The 15,133-nt window shown below is 44.1% G+C and overlaps 1 protein-coding gene across 4 annotated transcripts in view; it reads left to right on the top strand.

Moving 5' to 3' along the window:
• Positions 1-1,558: 1,558 nt before the first annotated feature.
• The window catches only part of cmss1 (cms1 ribosomal small subunit homolog), a 346,949-nt gene continuing 333,374 nt past the window's right edge, over positions 1,559-15,133 (top strand). The window contains exon 1 of one of the 4 annotated variants that reach the window (XM_068041012.1): positions 1,559-1,751. In XM_068041012.1, the coding sequence (XP_067897113.1) occupies positions 1,574-1,751 (178 nt within the window). In that variant the 5' untranslated portion in view covers positions 1,559-1,573. The remainder of the gene's footprint in view (positions 1,752-15,133) is intronic. The other 3 variants (XM_068041009.1, XM_068041011.1, XM_068041013.1) reach the window with 3 other exon arrangements.

Genomic DNA, 15,133 nt, shown 5'->3' with positions numbered 1-15,133 from the left:
GTTTAACATCTCATCTTAAAGACAGCACCTCTGTCAGTGCATCACTCCCTCAGTACTGCACTGGAATATCAGCCTTGATTTTTGTGGGAGTTTGTGGGACTTTATCCCAGAACCTTGTGACTCAGAGAAGAGAGTGCTACCAACTGAACCCCAGTTGGCATTTAATTTTCGTCTTCTTCCTTTGAATTTGAGAGACATTTAAAATCTAGTCAAAAAATCAAGCAATAAATCAAGCATAATATTGATGAGATACTACGAGCTGTGAAGGAGATAAGGGATTTAGATGTCCATGTACATAAATTACCAAACCTTAGTGCAACAGATAAAAAGTAATCAAAAAAGCTATTGGAATGATGGTCTTCATCTCAAGAGGATTGGAATTCACAAGTGAGGAACTGATGTTTTAGTTGGACAGAGCCTTGGCAGACCCCCATCTGGAATATTGTGTTCAATTTTAGGCACTGCACCTCAGGAAATATATATTGGCCTCAGAAGAGGGACAGTGTTGATTCACCAAAATGATACCAGTGTTTACATCTATGAGGACAGGTTGCATAAACTTGTATTCCTTTGAGGTTAGAAGGTTGAGGGGTGATCTAATCGTGGCATTTAAAATTATTAAGGGATTCAATAAGGTTGATACAGAGAAACCATTTGCTCTGGTGGGGTGATCCAGAACTAGAGGGCATAATCTTAAAATTAGAGCACGGCCATTTAGGAGTAAAACCAGGGATCTTTTTTGATACAACGTGTGGTGGAAATATGGAATTTACTCTGTCGTAAGATTGTGGATGCTGAGTCAATTGAAATTTTCAAGACTGAGTTTGATTATTTTTGCAAGGATATGGATTAAAATCAGGTAAATGGCATTGAATGGTAGAGCAGGCTGAAGGAGCTGAATGGCCTATTCCTGTTCCTAAATTCTAAGGTAACTATTAGTGGCTCTCGCATGGCATTACATATAAGGAATCAAAACAAAAGGCTGTTTTTATGTAGCCATTACAGGAAAAGTGGACGAGGGTAGGGGGAGGGGACTGATAGAATGGGGAGAGTCAAAACAATGTCACCTGGATGGATGGGGAGAAGAGTTCTAGTCTGGGGGAGGAGGGGTAGAAGAGAGGCAACATAAACCAGGGAGAAGTAACAGGAGTGATCCTGCACCTGTGATAATTTAACAATGAGCTGTAACAGGAGAACAAGTATATATCTGCAACTTTCCACCAGAAATATGGGGGGAATATCTCTGCTACTATGATTATGATGGGTCGTTATATGCCTGCAACTTAATAGGACCCACTGCACTTGCAATGCTGCTACATTTGACAAGTCAGTGCTGGAGGTGTTTCTTTTTGAATGAGACGGGAGCTGACGGTTTTTGCTGGTTTTGGATACTGCTATGTGCACTGGGGTCAGGACAGAACTCCTTCTGCTGGCTGCTCACTTCCTGCGTCCTCTGGTTCCCTTGGAAATATGTAGTTTCATCTTCTGCGCAGCAGTTTCAGTATATATAGGAGCGAGGGGAGGTGAGACTTGGAATAAATTTTTAAAAGAAAAATCAATCAGTCACAGGGTGATGCCTGCGCGACCCCGAGACTTACTGCTGACCTCTTTGCTCCTGTTCCCGATTTATAAAGTTGGAGGTGGTGGCAGGGCGCTTTGTGTGGAATGTGCTCCCGGGCTCAGTGTCGGTGCCGCGTTGCCTGGAGCGGATGAGGAGGAGGAGCAGCAACAGGACCGGGACTGGAACTCAGGTACTGGGAATTGGGCGATGGGTAGGGAATCTCACTCTTAAATCGCTGATGTCGGGGCAACAGGCTTGGCAACTACCCTCCTGACTCCCAGGGGTTTATGTTGAACCCTTCTCCCCGGGTTTAAGTGTTAGATGATTGGCCCTTGAGTGTGTGCCGCATGTGGCCGGCGAGGGGGGCATTTGCCTGGGGTTTAAAAAAAATTCTCAAGTGATGTATCGAAATACATATTGCAAAACTTTTTTGTTCGTTTGGGAAGCAGTTTACTCCTTTGTGCAATTTCCGTGTTCAGATACATAATTTCAAAAATTTTTTTTGCATCCTGTGGAAATTATTTCTTGCCCCTCTTAATCTGATGGTTTATGGATTTTGTGTGTGTATATGCACCGGGCCTCAGTGATACTGGTTAACAATACCTACCAGCAACTGCTCTGGGTATTGCACTATTAAACAATATGTGCGAGGAGGTGTCTTTTTGAACGGACCAATGGTGACTGGGATAAAGTGGAGTAGACTGCCTCCCCGACCTGTGACTCTGATAACTGGAGAGCAACCCGCCCAGCAGTACTTGTCAATCCCTCCCATAGTAGCAAAGAAGGAATTGTGAAGGTTTTGGCTGGTTGTGTATTTGTTCTTCATAATTTTGGGCTGGGAAAATAATTTAAGTAATTTGTAGTAGACCCCGAAAGTTGCAGATGACATGAGAATGGCTAATCCAAGTATAGTTTCTTTCCACACACGTTCATTTTGTTCCAGTATTACAATAGTGGCAGATCTGGTTTAAATAAATTAAAATTCAATTTATTTTTGAATTTGTTGTTCACATACAATCTCTAGTATTTCTCAAGCTGAAATTTAGATTAATATTTAGAATATGACTCAAAACTTCAAAACTGTACAAGAACCTGCAAGCAATTTCAGATACCAAGTTCACAGGAACTGCCTCTCAGTGGCAGTTAACTGCCAATCAGCAGAATTGCCTGAATAGGTATTAATTACCATACCTAGAAGTTGACAGCAGTTGTAAGTAACAGCTGGTGGGCTGGACGAGGAAGTACAGCAACTTGCTGACAGCCATGACATGTGTGCATTCTTTAGCGCAGTCAAGACCATTTACGGCCCAAGTACCCAAGGACCTACCCCACTGAGAGCAAAGTTTTGGAGCAATGCTGATCAAGGACAAAGAGGCAATCAGGACTCATTGGAAGGAGCACTTTGAAGATCTTCTCAATCGCGACTCAGTCCTTAATGTGAGCGCCCTCGACCACATTCCACAGCTTGCTACCCGCCACGACCTCAGCACAACCCCAGCCTGACGTGATTAAAAAGGCCATCCGACAGCTAAAAAAACAATATGGCTGCCGGCGTAGATGGGATTCCCACTAAAATTCTAAAATATGGCAGAGAGGCACTCGTGACACAAATACATGGTCTCATCTCCCTCAGCTGGAAGGAGGAGAGCATGCCAGGGAATCTCTGAGGTGCCGTAAGTGTGACCATCTTCAAAAAAGGCGACAAGACCGACTATGGCAGCTACAGAGGGGTATCCTTGCTGTCCACCACAGGGAAGATCATCGTAAGAGTCCTTCTCAACCGCCTCCTCCCTGTGCCTGAAGAGCTCCTACCGGAATCACAAATGTGGATTTTGTCTATCAAGAGACACAGTGGACATGATCTTCACAGCAAGACAACTCCAAGAAAAATGTAGGGAGCAGCAGCAATCTTTAAACATGGCCTTCTTTGACCTCAAATGCCTTCGATTCTATCAACTGGGAGGGATTATGGAACATCCTCCTCAGATTTGGAGAAATTCGTCATCATCCTCCACCTGTGACATGACATGCAAGCTGTAATCCTTGTCAACGGATCTGCCACTGACCCAGTGTGAGTGCAAACCGGGGTCAAGCAAGGCTGTGTCATTGCACCAACGCTCTTTTCCATCTTCCTTGCCGCAACACTCCACCTGATTTCCCTGAAATCGGAGTAGATGTACTCTACAGGATGAGTGGCAAACTATTCAACCTACATCACCTCCAGTCCAGAACCAATCTCTGTCATCAAGCTGCAGTACACGGACGATGCTTGTGTATGTGCACACTGAGAGGCCGAGCTTCAAACCCTCGTTGATGCATTCACGGAGGCGTATGAAAGAATGGGCCTTAAGCAAAACATCCGGAAGACAAAGGGCCTCTACCAGCCTGCTCCCACAGTGCAACACTGCCCCCTGACTATCAAGATCCATGGCGAACCATTGAACAATGTGGATCACTTCCCAATACTTGGAAGCCTCCTCTGAGCAAGGGCAGATATCGACTATGAAACTCAGCATCGCCTCCACTGTGCCAATGCAGCCTTCGGTCGTCTGAGGAAAAGAGTGTTTGACGACAAATACCTCAAACCTGGTGCCAAGCTCATGGTCTACAGGGCCACAGAGTTACCTGCCCTCCTGTACGTGTCGGAAACATGGACACTGTACAGCAGACATTTCAAAGCCCTTGGAGAGATATTACCAGTGGTGCCTCTGCAAGGTCCTGCAAATTCAGTGGCAGGACAGGCGCTCCAATATCAGTGTCCTCTCTCAGGACCACATCCCCAACATTGAGACACTGTTCATGGCTAGTCAGTTACGCTGTGCGGGCCACATCGTCCAGATGCTTGACCCAAGACTCCCAAAACAAACTTTCTACTCTGAGCTCTGTCACAGCAAGAAGATACCAGGAGGGCAGAGGAAACAGTACAAGGATGTCCTTAAAGCCTTCCTGAAACAATGTGACATCTCTACTGATTTGTGGGAATCTCTTGGCTGAGATCGCCCAAAATAGAGAAGAAGCATCCGCGAAGGTGCTAGCCAGTTCGAACAACGTAGACATGCCCAGGCAACGACCACATGCAAACAGTGGAAGGAGCGTTTGGAATTTTGAGCATCCCATTCACTTGCCTCACCAAACACCACATGCCCCACCTGTGGCAGAGTGTGCGGAATCAGAATTGGACTTATTCAGTCACCTAAGGACCCACAACCCTGGATTGGAAGAAAGTTATCCTCATTCTCGACGGACTGCATAAGAGAAGTGAAGAGAGTGCAAATGTTCTTGAAGCCAACTACACAAACATTCAGGCAAAAATCCTGCAAAATCAACTTTGATGGACTGGATTCTGTGTCCTGATGGCCAAAAACCATCTCCACCGCCAGGTCCTGTTTTCTCAACTCTCAAATGGCCAGCGTTCTGGGGACGGGAACAAAGAAAACGCTTCAAAGTCACTCTGAAACTCTCTGAAGTGTGACATTGATGACTGGAAGGAGCATGCTACCAATTGTTCAAAATGGCGACAACTTGTCCATCAATCTGCATCATGCTTTGAGCCTAAATGATGAGGCAGAGAAGGAAAGAAAAAGAAGCAAGTCCTGCACTTGGATCCCACTACCATGTGGGATGTCCTGCCCAATGTGCCCAAAGATCTGCGGGCCAAGAATTGGCCTGTTCAGTCACATTAAGATCCATGGTAGTAACTTGTGACCCTGAGTAGATGTCCTCCTCGAATCATGGGGCAGCCAATGACGATGGGTCATAAGCTGTCCATGAAGTAGACACTGCTGCTGCCTAGAGTGTAAAGTACAGAATGATTTAGGAACTGAGTGCTAAAGTTGGGAATTTTTTCATTCATTCTTGGGATGTGAACATTGCAGGCAAGGCCAACATTTATTGTTCATCCCTAATTACCCTTGAGAAGGTGGTGGTGAGCTGCCTTCTTGAACTCCTGCAGTATATGCGCTGTAGGTGCACCCAAAGTGCTTTTTTTTCTATAGCAGCTTGATGCAACTGGGTGGCTTGCTATGACATTTCAAAAGGCAGTTAAGAGTCAACTGCATTGCTGTGGATCTGGAGTCACATGTAGATCAGATCAGGTAAGGATGGCAGATTTCTTCTGCTGAAGGACGTTAGTAATCCTCAGCAGGTCTGTCAGCATCTGTGGAGGGAGAGGCAGAGTTAATGTTCTGATGCAAGGTCATCAACCTGAAACGTTAACTCTGTTTCTCCACAGATGCTGTGCCAGACCGGCTGAGTATTACCAGCACTTTCTGTTTTTATTTCAGATTTCCAGCATCCACAGTATTTTGCTTTTGTTTTACAACAATCCAGTGTTGTTAGGATCACTATTAATAAGACTAGCATTTTATTCCAGATTTATTTATTAATTGAATTTAAATCCCCCCCCCCCCCCGCCCCAGCTGCAGTGGTGGGATTATGAACTCGCGTGTCTGCAGCGTTAGTCTAGGCCACAGGATTATTAGTCCAGTAACATTACTACAAGGCTACTGTGCCCTGATCGCAGTTGGATGAGTTGATCATGGACAGTCCCGGCCAGTGTTGTGTAATGAGGAAGAATTAATTTGTAATCTCTCAGTAAAAGATCCTCTGGGAAAAATGGTCATAACACAATTGAATTCCATATTACGTTTGAGAGCGACATACTCAAGTCCAAGACAAGAACCTTAAACTTAAAGCCAATTACATAGGTATGAGGGGAGACCTGGTTGAGGTTTATTGGGTAAATAAACTAAAAGGTATGGAAGTAAATAACCTGTGGGGAAACCATTCAAAATGTTCAAAAAATATTCCATTTAAAAAAACAAAAACTCAGCAAGAAAGATCCCTCTGTGGCTTACTAGAACGGTTCCAGCAGACTGGAAGCTAGCAAATGCAACACTGCTGTTCAAGAAAGGAGGGAGAGAGAAAACGGGATCGAAAGGCCAGTTAGCCTAACATCAGTCGCTGGGCAAACACTGGTATCTATTATTAAGAAAGTCAACAGTGCACTTGGAAAATCATAGTATGATCAGACAGAGTCAACATGGTTTTACAAAAGGGAAATTGTGTTTGACAAATTTACTTTTTGAAGATGTAAGTAGTAGGGTGGATACAAGGGAACCAGTAAATGTCATATACTTGGATTTTCAAAAGGCATTCGATAAAGTGCCACACAAAAGTTGAATGGACAAGAGAAGGGCTCATGGAGTTGGTGTTAATGTGAGTGTGGATGGAGGATTCGTTAACCGACAGGAAGCAGACAGTAGGAATAAATGGGGCATTTTCAAATTGGCAGACAGTAACTAGTGGAGTGCTGCTAGGATCAGTACTGGGGCCTCAGCTATTTACAAAGAGACCAAGAGTAATGTGTCCAAGTTTGCTGATGATGCAAGGCTGGGTGGGATTATAAGCTGTGACGAGGACACAAAGAGGCTGCAAAGAGATATAGACAGGTTAAATAAGTGGGTAACAAGGTGGAAGATAGAGTATAATGTAGGGAAGTGTGAGGTTATTCACTTTGGTAATTAAGAATAGAAAAGCAGAATTTTTTTTAAAGGTGTGAAACTTATAAATGTTGATGTTCAGAGATACTTAGATGTTGTTACACCCGAGGCAGGAGGAATGCACTGTTTTTTCCTAGTTCCTCTTTTCTACAGGTCGCAACATATATTTAAATGTTTACCCAGTTACAGATATGGTTAATCATAGACTCTATTTTTATTTCAGAATAAAATACACCACCCAGGTTTCTTTAATAAACAAAAAAATATCAATTTATTATAAAACCAGACCTAACCAGTAATGAAGCAAAGCATTAACACACAGATTGAAATATGAAAGTTCCCTTTTTACCTTAGCCTCTCACACACACACGCACACCGGGTAACCTAAAAATAAAGAGATTTTCTCTTTAGAGCTCGGTTACAAAAAAAGACATAAAAGAATACTTTGGCCAAATACTTGCTAATTATTGAAGAACAAAAGACAAGATCTGGAAAGATGTCAGTTGTCCCTTTTTGGTTTGGCCTCCCAAATACCCGTAGACAGCTGTCACTGGGTTCTTTTCAGGCGATGTTGAAGACCAGTTTGGCAGGCTTTCCTGTGGCAGCAGGGGTTTCTGGCAGACCTTTTCAGGAGGAATGCAGCATTAATTTCTCTATTTCTTGTATTCACTTCTAAGAGCTTCTCAAAGAGATGGAAAAACTGGCAGGCTTTTCAAAGAGATGGAACAGGCTGAGCTGGGGTTTTGTCCTTGGCAGGTTGATTTAAGAGTCCTTTCAAAACCCTGTCCAAACCCCAACTGACTGTCCAAAGTAAAATCAAAAACAATATCTCAAGAGTCAAGCCTCCTGACCCCTATAAATGTTGACCTATCACTTCTCTGTAAACATCTCTCCCAACTCAAAAAGCACCTGCTGGGTATTTATCTGAAGACAGGTGACATCCAGTAAAGGTTGTTTAGAGACCATGTCCAAAAGACCTTCCGATGACCTCTTTTCAATGACCCCAGTGAAAAAAATATCCATGGAATCTTTTTCAGTTTTCCCAAATAAAACCGTGTCCATAATTCTAAAATACATGAGTTCTCAAAAAAAACCTGACAAAAAAGTACAAGGACCGTCATAATAGTGTACTTGTACAAGGAAGACACAAAGTTAGCATGCTGGTCCAGCAAGCAATTAAGGGAGCAAATAGCATGTTGACCTTTATTGCAAGGCAACTGGTGTGCAAGAACAAGGAAGTCTTGCGACAATTGCATAGGGCTTTGCTGAGATCACAGCTGGTGTACTCTGTGCAGATTTGGCCTCCATATTTAAGCAAGGATACATTTGCATCAGAGGTGAAGGTTCACTAGATTGGGTCCTGGAATGTGAGCGTTGGTGCCTGGGATGAGAGGCTGAGTAAATTGGGCCTATACTCTCTGGAGTTTAGAAGAATGAGAGGTGAGCTCATTGAAATATACAAGATTTGGAAGGGGCTTGACAGGGTAGACTCTGAGAGGATGTTCCCCCACCCGACTGGGAAATCTAGAACACTGGGCACAGCCTCAGGATAAGAGGTTGATATTTTATGACTGAGTTGAGGAGAAATTGCTTCACTCAAAGTGTTGTGAATCTTTGGAATTGTCTACTGCCTCAGACGGTTGCGGATGTTCTATCATTGAGTATATTTAAGGCTGAGATAGACAGGGTATTTAGTCTCTCAGGCAATGTAAAAATACGGGGAATGGGCAGGAAAGTGGAGTTGAGACAGAAGATCAGCCATGTTTGTATTGAATAGCAGAGCAGGCTCAAAGGGCCGTGTAGACTATTCCTGTTCCTGTTATGTCCTTAAGAGTTAAATGACTCTGGTGACTGTTCTAAACTTGTGTACATGGTAGATATTAACCTTATCACACTAAATAATACCCCACTGGAAGTGATGAGCAAATTCTGCTACCTTGGGTCCACAGTGACAGACAGTCTGTCTGTTGATGCAGAGCCCGGTACACGTGTAGGAAAAGCAGCTACCACCTTTGGCCGACTCACGAAACGCGCATGGGATAACACCAAGCTGACCCTTGGGACTAAGCTGATGGTTTATAAGACCTCTGTTCTCATCATCTTGCTGTATGGCTGTAAAAGTGGGCAACCAAAGACTACCAGGAAAAGAAGCTCAATAATTTCCATCTTTGCTATCTGCGGCGCATTATGGGTATATCATGGCAGGACAAAATCATAAATGTGGCAGTCCTCTCAAAGGCTGAGCTCCAAAGTGTGTTGGCACTAATCAAAGAGGCAGCTTTGGTAGATAGGACGCATCCACAGGATGGAAGACGGTTGCATACCCAAGGATTACTGTATGGTGAGGTAGTTGGGGCCAGATGACTAGTGGGGTGCCCAAAGCTCCGTTTCAAGGATGCTTGCAAGTGTGACATGAAGGTCCTAAATGTCAGCTATCGTACCTGGGGGTCATGAGCTAGCGAAAGAGGGAAATGGCGACACATCCCGTGGAATGGTGTGTACTGCCACGATGACCAGTTGCTGCAGCATCTTGCCAACAGGTGCCGACATCAAAAACAACAACTCACAGCGTCACTATCAGCTTCACATGTGGCACTTGTAGCAGAACATGCCTCGCAAGGATTGGCCTTCACAGCCACCAGCAAAGGTGCACCAAAAGAAGACACCCCACCTAAATGGATTGTCTGCTGCGTGTCCATCATCTTTCGTAGATGGAAGGATGGCAGCTTATCTAGTAAGACCTATGACTCTCACATTGTTGGACGTTCTCTTTAAAACACCAATTTCCTGTTAAAACGCATAAGAAAAGTGAAGCCCTCTATGTGCCCAGAAAGCTCTGACATAAATCACTGAAAATAATGAAATGTAATTTCCATGTATAAGAACGTAAGAAAGCAGGCTATCTTAGTGTCTTGTGGTAAAGGTATCTGTAATTGAGCAATATATGCCAAAAGGCCACCAGGTTTGATTCTTGCTCGGGCACTCTCCCATTATCACTATAGTTTTGCTCTTGGCTGCTGCTGCCCTGCCCAAGCTCATCTCTTCCATAAGTTAAAGCTCCTGATCCTTTCATTCCCTTTTAAATTCTACTCTTGACGACTTAACTATCCCTCCAGCTGACATTGTTAATGGCTCCATTTGTTCTGGTATTCTTTCAAGACTACCAAAATCACTCCACACCTCACAAATTTTGGCTCAACAAATCTGCATTCATGAGCTACCATATTTCGCTCACCTTGCATTCCTTTCTAAAGTCCTTGAATGTGTTATTGCTTCCGTTGCAAGTCGATCTTCCTTAAAGCTAACACCTTCAACTCATTAGCCGAGTACTGCAGATGTTGGAAATCCGAAGTAAAAACAGAAAATGCTGGAAATAGTCAGCAGGTCAGGCAGCATCTGTGGCGTGAGGAACCGAGTTAATGTTTCAGGTCAATGATGATTCATCAGAACTGGTCTTCAGTTCTGTCCAGCTTGTTAGGAGTACTGATATTACTCTGGCCACAGCCACAAATTACATTCGTCAGCAGTGGCTGCACAAAGTATCCCTCCATTTTACTTCCTGACTTTTTTGTATGTTTGATATGGTGGAGGACACCATTTTCCACCGTTGCTCCTCCTTTATTACCCAGCAGATGTGTGAAAGTTTAGCACTTTTATATTGCTTAGTTGTTTTTCTTCTGTTTAAGGAGGGTAACTTCATGCACTTTTTTAAAAACTTGGGTGTCAGTTGTGCTGGACTTTGCTATGGAATGTGGATAATCCATTGTTCCACTGGGGACAAGCTCCTTGTGTTTACTTAGTTGAACCTAGCTTCCTAAATCCAACATCATATTTAAAGAACCATATTTTTGATATTGTTTGTTCCATGATTGTGGAGAGTTAGAGTGTAGCTGATTTGTTCATGTCCTGTTGGCTGTATTTCTATAATATATATAAACCTAAGACATATTAGAATTTGCATTACTGTCCAGATTTATGAAGACAAGGACAGAAATGTGCTAAAGTTGTGAAATTTCATATTAAGTTTTAGGATAATTCTGCTCCTTGCATAACCAAGCTTGAAAGCACTGGCTCAGTTCCATGGACACAAGCAGTCTCCACTGTTTCCCTAAATTTAGGTCACATACCTGTTGCGCGTCATTACCCATAACTAGAGTCAAGTAGCTACCTTCCATGCTCAAAAAGCAACATGTTGGGACTGATAGTTTGTTTCAGAAAAATACCTCTCCTTCCTCGCAGACATGGATCATGCCAGTCTATTTTTGAATAATTTAAATTTCCTACAATTATATTAATATACATCTCTTTAATTTGGGCTACAGATTTCATCCTCAATTTCTCTTATAATATTGTGGTTTATTCGACTTGTATTAGCTATGGCTCTATGGTAGCACTCTTGCCTCTGAGTTAGAAGGTGTGGGTTCTAGTCCCATGTGAACACCAAATCTAGACGGATACCCCATTACATGACTTGGGGAATGCTGCACTGTTGGAGTTGTTGTCTTTTGAATGAAATGTTAAACCAAGGCCTCATCTGCTCGATCGGGTGGACTTAACAGATCCTTTGTCATCATTTGAAGGAGAGCAGGGGAGTTCTCCCCAGTGTCCTGGCCAATATTTATCCCTCAATCAACATCACTGAAACAACTTGTCTGATCCTTATGACATTGCTGTGCAGAAATTGGCTCCCATGTCACCTACACTGCAACAGCGACTGTAAGCAGCAAAAATGCTCAATTGGCTGTAATACCCTTTAGGACGTCCTCGTTGTGAAAAGTGCTATATAACTGCAAGTCTTTCTTGCTCTTTACCTGAATTTAGAGCCAACTTTCTCCACAATGTCTCCCTCTGCTGTTCTCTGTTTTTATTCAGTTGTTGCATAGTTGTCAACTACTCGCTTTTTGAAAGTGTTCATTTGTGTTTTGGCTGTGCATCCATATGACTCTCACAACGCTGTTTTCACTCACTAATTCTGGGCACTTTAAAAACTACTCACAGCACTTTGCAAATGATCTGCTCATGTGTGATATTTCAGCACAGTCCATTATGGGTGCAAATTAATTGTAGCCTAGGCCCACCATGCACCTGATAAAATAAGATCCATTCTGCCCTGCTTTGGAGCAGAAATAGGAGGGATCAAAAAACTCGGAAGAGGGTCACTTGAGACATGATATGAGAATGGCACAGCGAGAACATATCCAGAGTATGAGCAAAGGCAAGGTTTGATGCAGACCCTTTATTAGAATCTATAGGACTGATTGTTTTTTTAAAAAATAAATTCATAACATTATTTTTTAAATTAGTTCCTGGATAGTATCTGACTAGCTCCAATTTGCGCATGGCAAGGTCCTACAAACAGCAATGAGATCAATAACCTGATTAGCTGTTTTTACTGATGTTGTTTAAGGCATAAATGTTAGTCAGTACACCAGGCAATTCCCTGCTCTTCTTTGAATAGTGCCATGGGGTGTTTTACATCCGCTTGAGAGAGGTTTCAGTTTAACATATCATCTGAAAGACGGCGGACTGAATTTAACCCTCAGCTGATGGGAGCCATCCGCCGACTAAAAAGTCGGTGGTGACCCCGCCTCCGCCTGGCCTGGGGATCAGGACCGTATTTTGTGGTCCCCAGGCCTTTAATTGGTCTGAGGTGGGACCTCCATCTCATTGAGGCAGGAAATCTCGCCTAATGCAGTGCCAGCCAATCAGTGGGCTGGCAGTTCTTTGTCCTAGGAGTGGTGGCCACTGCTGGGACTGTAACCCAGCTGAAGATAGAAGATGTCAGGGAGCCCCAGAGAACCAGTAAGCTTTTGGAGCCTTGCTGGGGGCAATCGGTCGGGCCCCGGTGAGGCAAGGGTGGTCGATTGGGAGAACTGGAGGTGGATATGTTGGCCGCTGGGGTGGTCGGGGCATTTGGGGCGGCCCTTCGTTGGGTACAGGGTGCCTGATCGGGAGGGCCTCACCCCAGGCCGTCAGAAAGCTGCCTGCTTTTGTCAGGTGGCTTCTCTTGGGTATGGGTCGCCTGACTGGCTAAAGGTAAAATCCCTGTGGCGGTGGGCACAGGCCCTTACGTGGCTGTTAACTGGCCATTTTCCACTGCCACCGCCCTGCGTAAAGTGGTGGCGGAGGTCTGAGCGGGTCGGGAAGGGCCTCCCAAGCCTCCCGCTCCATTTCCACCATGCCCCCCCCACCTGTCACCTTCCCGCTCTTTGGGGGGGCTTAAAATTCAACCCGGCATCTCTGACAGCTCAGCACTCCCTTTGTACTGCACTGATGTGTCAGCTTAAATTATGTGCTCAAGTCTCTGGAGTGGGGTTTGAGCCCATAGCCTCTGACTCCGAGATAAGCGCTACTTCTGAGTCAAGGCTGACTGCTTTGGATTTAGAAAATTTACTGCTTTTGATCCAACTTGGAACTGCACTTATGTATTTTAACCATTTGTGCTCCATTGATTGTCTCTCCACCTCATCTCTCTCCTTGCTTGTATTAATCACACTTCAATCTGGGAATGTGCTAAAGAAATTAGTATCCTACATAATTTTAAAGAAAGAATAATTTGATCACTGAATAACAATGGGAAAATTACCAAAGTAGATGCTGTCTCATTTGCTATTCAAATACGTGGTGAAATTATTCAACACGAATAGTACAAAACAGGTTGTCCGTGAATTGGTCGTCTGTTTTACGTCATTCCCAATTCTGTCTTCCATTTGCTTGTCCTTTGACAAGCTTAGAGTAGCTAACCCAGCACAGATCAGGACCTTCCTCCTCTGTAAGGTGTGTGGTGGGCCACCCTGGCCTTTTGGTCAGTTATGTTTGCATACAGTCTAAGCAAATTGTGCAGATGTGAGTTACCACCTTGAAGACAGTTTCTGGGAAGGTCAGCTTGATTTAGCTTTGATGCCCTGTGGACACTTGTCAGTGATCATGAGAGATATATGATTGATTTCATTTATTCCAGGTGAAATAAGTTGTGCAATATATTTGGGCTGACTTGCCCCAGTCTTTCAGTTTCCCTAAAGAGAGAGGGAGTGAGGCAAGCAAATAATGAAATAAATTGCATATAAAGCTCTTGATCTTTATCAGATGCAGTTTTACAATGTGTTTTAGTGAAGGAACCATGACTCTTGTTATTTCCTATATTCTGAGGCATAATTGTGGTTTGTATATTGATACAAAGAACCAAGAACAGTACAGCACAGGAACAGGCCATTCGGCCCTCCAAGCCTGCGCCAATCTTGATGCCTGTCTAAACTAAAACCTTCTGCACTTCCGGAGACCGTATCCCTCTATTCCCATCCTATTCATGTATTTGTCAAGATGCCATCGTTGCTATCATACCTGCTTCCGCCACCTCCCCCGGCAGCAAGTTCCAGGCACTCACCACCCTCTGTGTAAAGAACTTGCCTCGCACATCCCCTCTAAACTTTGCCCCTCGCACCTTAAACCTGTTCCCCCAGTAACTGACTCTTCAACCCTGGGAAAAAGCTTCTGACTATCCACTCTGTCCATGCCACTCATAACTTTGTAAACCTCTATTATGTCGCCCCTCCACCTCCGTCGTTCCAGTGAAAACAATCCGAGTTTTTCCAACCTCTCCTCATAGCTAATGCCCTTCAGACCAGGCAACATCCTGGTAAACCTCTTCTGTACCCTCTCCAAAGCCTCCACGTCCTTCTGGTAGTGTAGCGACCAGAATTGCACGCAATATTCTAAGTGTGGCCTAACTAAGGTTCTGTACAGCTGCAGCATGACTTGCCAATTTTTATACTCAATGCCCCGACCGATGAAGGCAAGCATGCCGTATGCCTTCTTGACTACCTTATCCACCTGCATTACCACTTTCAGTGACCTGTGGACCTGTACGCCCAGATCTCTCTGCCTGTCAATACTCCTAAGGGTTCTGCCATTTACTGTATACTTCCCACCTGTCTTTGATCTTCCAAAATGCATTACCTCACGTTTGTCCGGATTAAACTCCATCTGACATTTCTCCGCCCAAGTCTCCAACCGATCTATATCCTGCTGTATCCTCTGACAATCCTCATCACCATCCGCAACTCCACCAACC

The sequence above is a fragment of the Heterodontus francisci genome, chromosome 10, assembly GCF_036365525.1.
Source record: "Heterodontus francisci isolate sHetFra1 chromosome 10, sHetFra1.hap1, whole genome shotgun sequence".
NCBI classification, from domain to species: domain Eukaryota; kingdom Metazoa; phylum Chordata; class Chondrichthyes; order Heterodontiformes; family Heterodontidae; genus Heterodontus; species Heterodontus francisci.
This window is presented reverse-complemented; position numbering and strand designations above follow the sequence as displayed.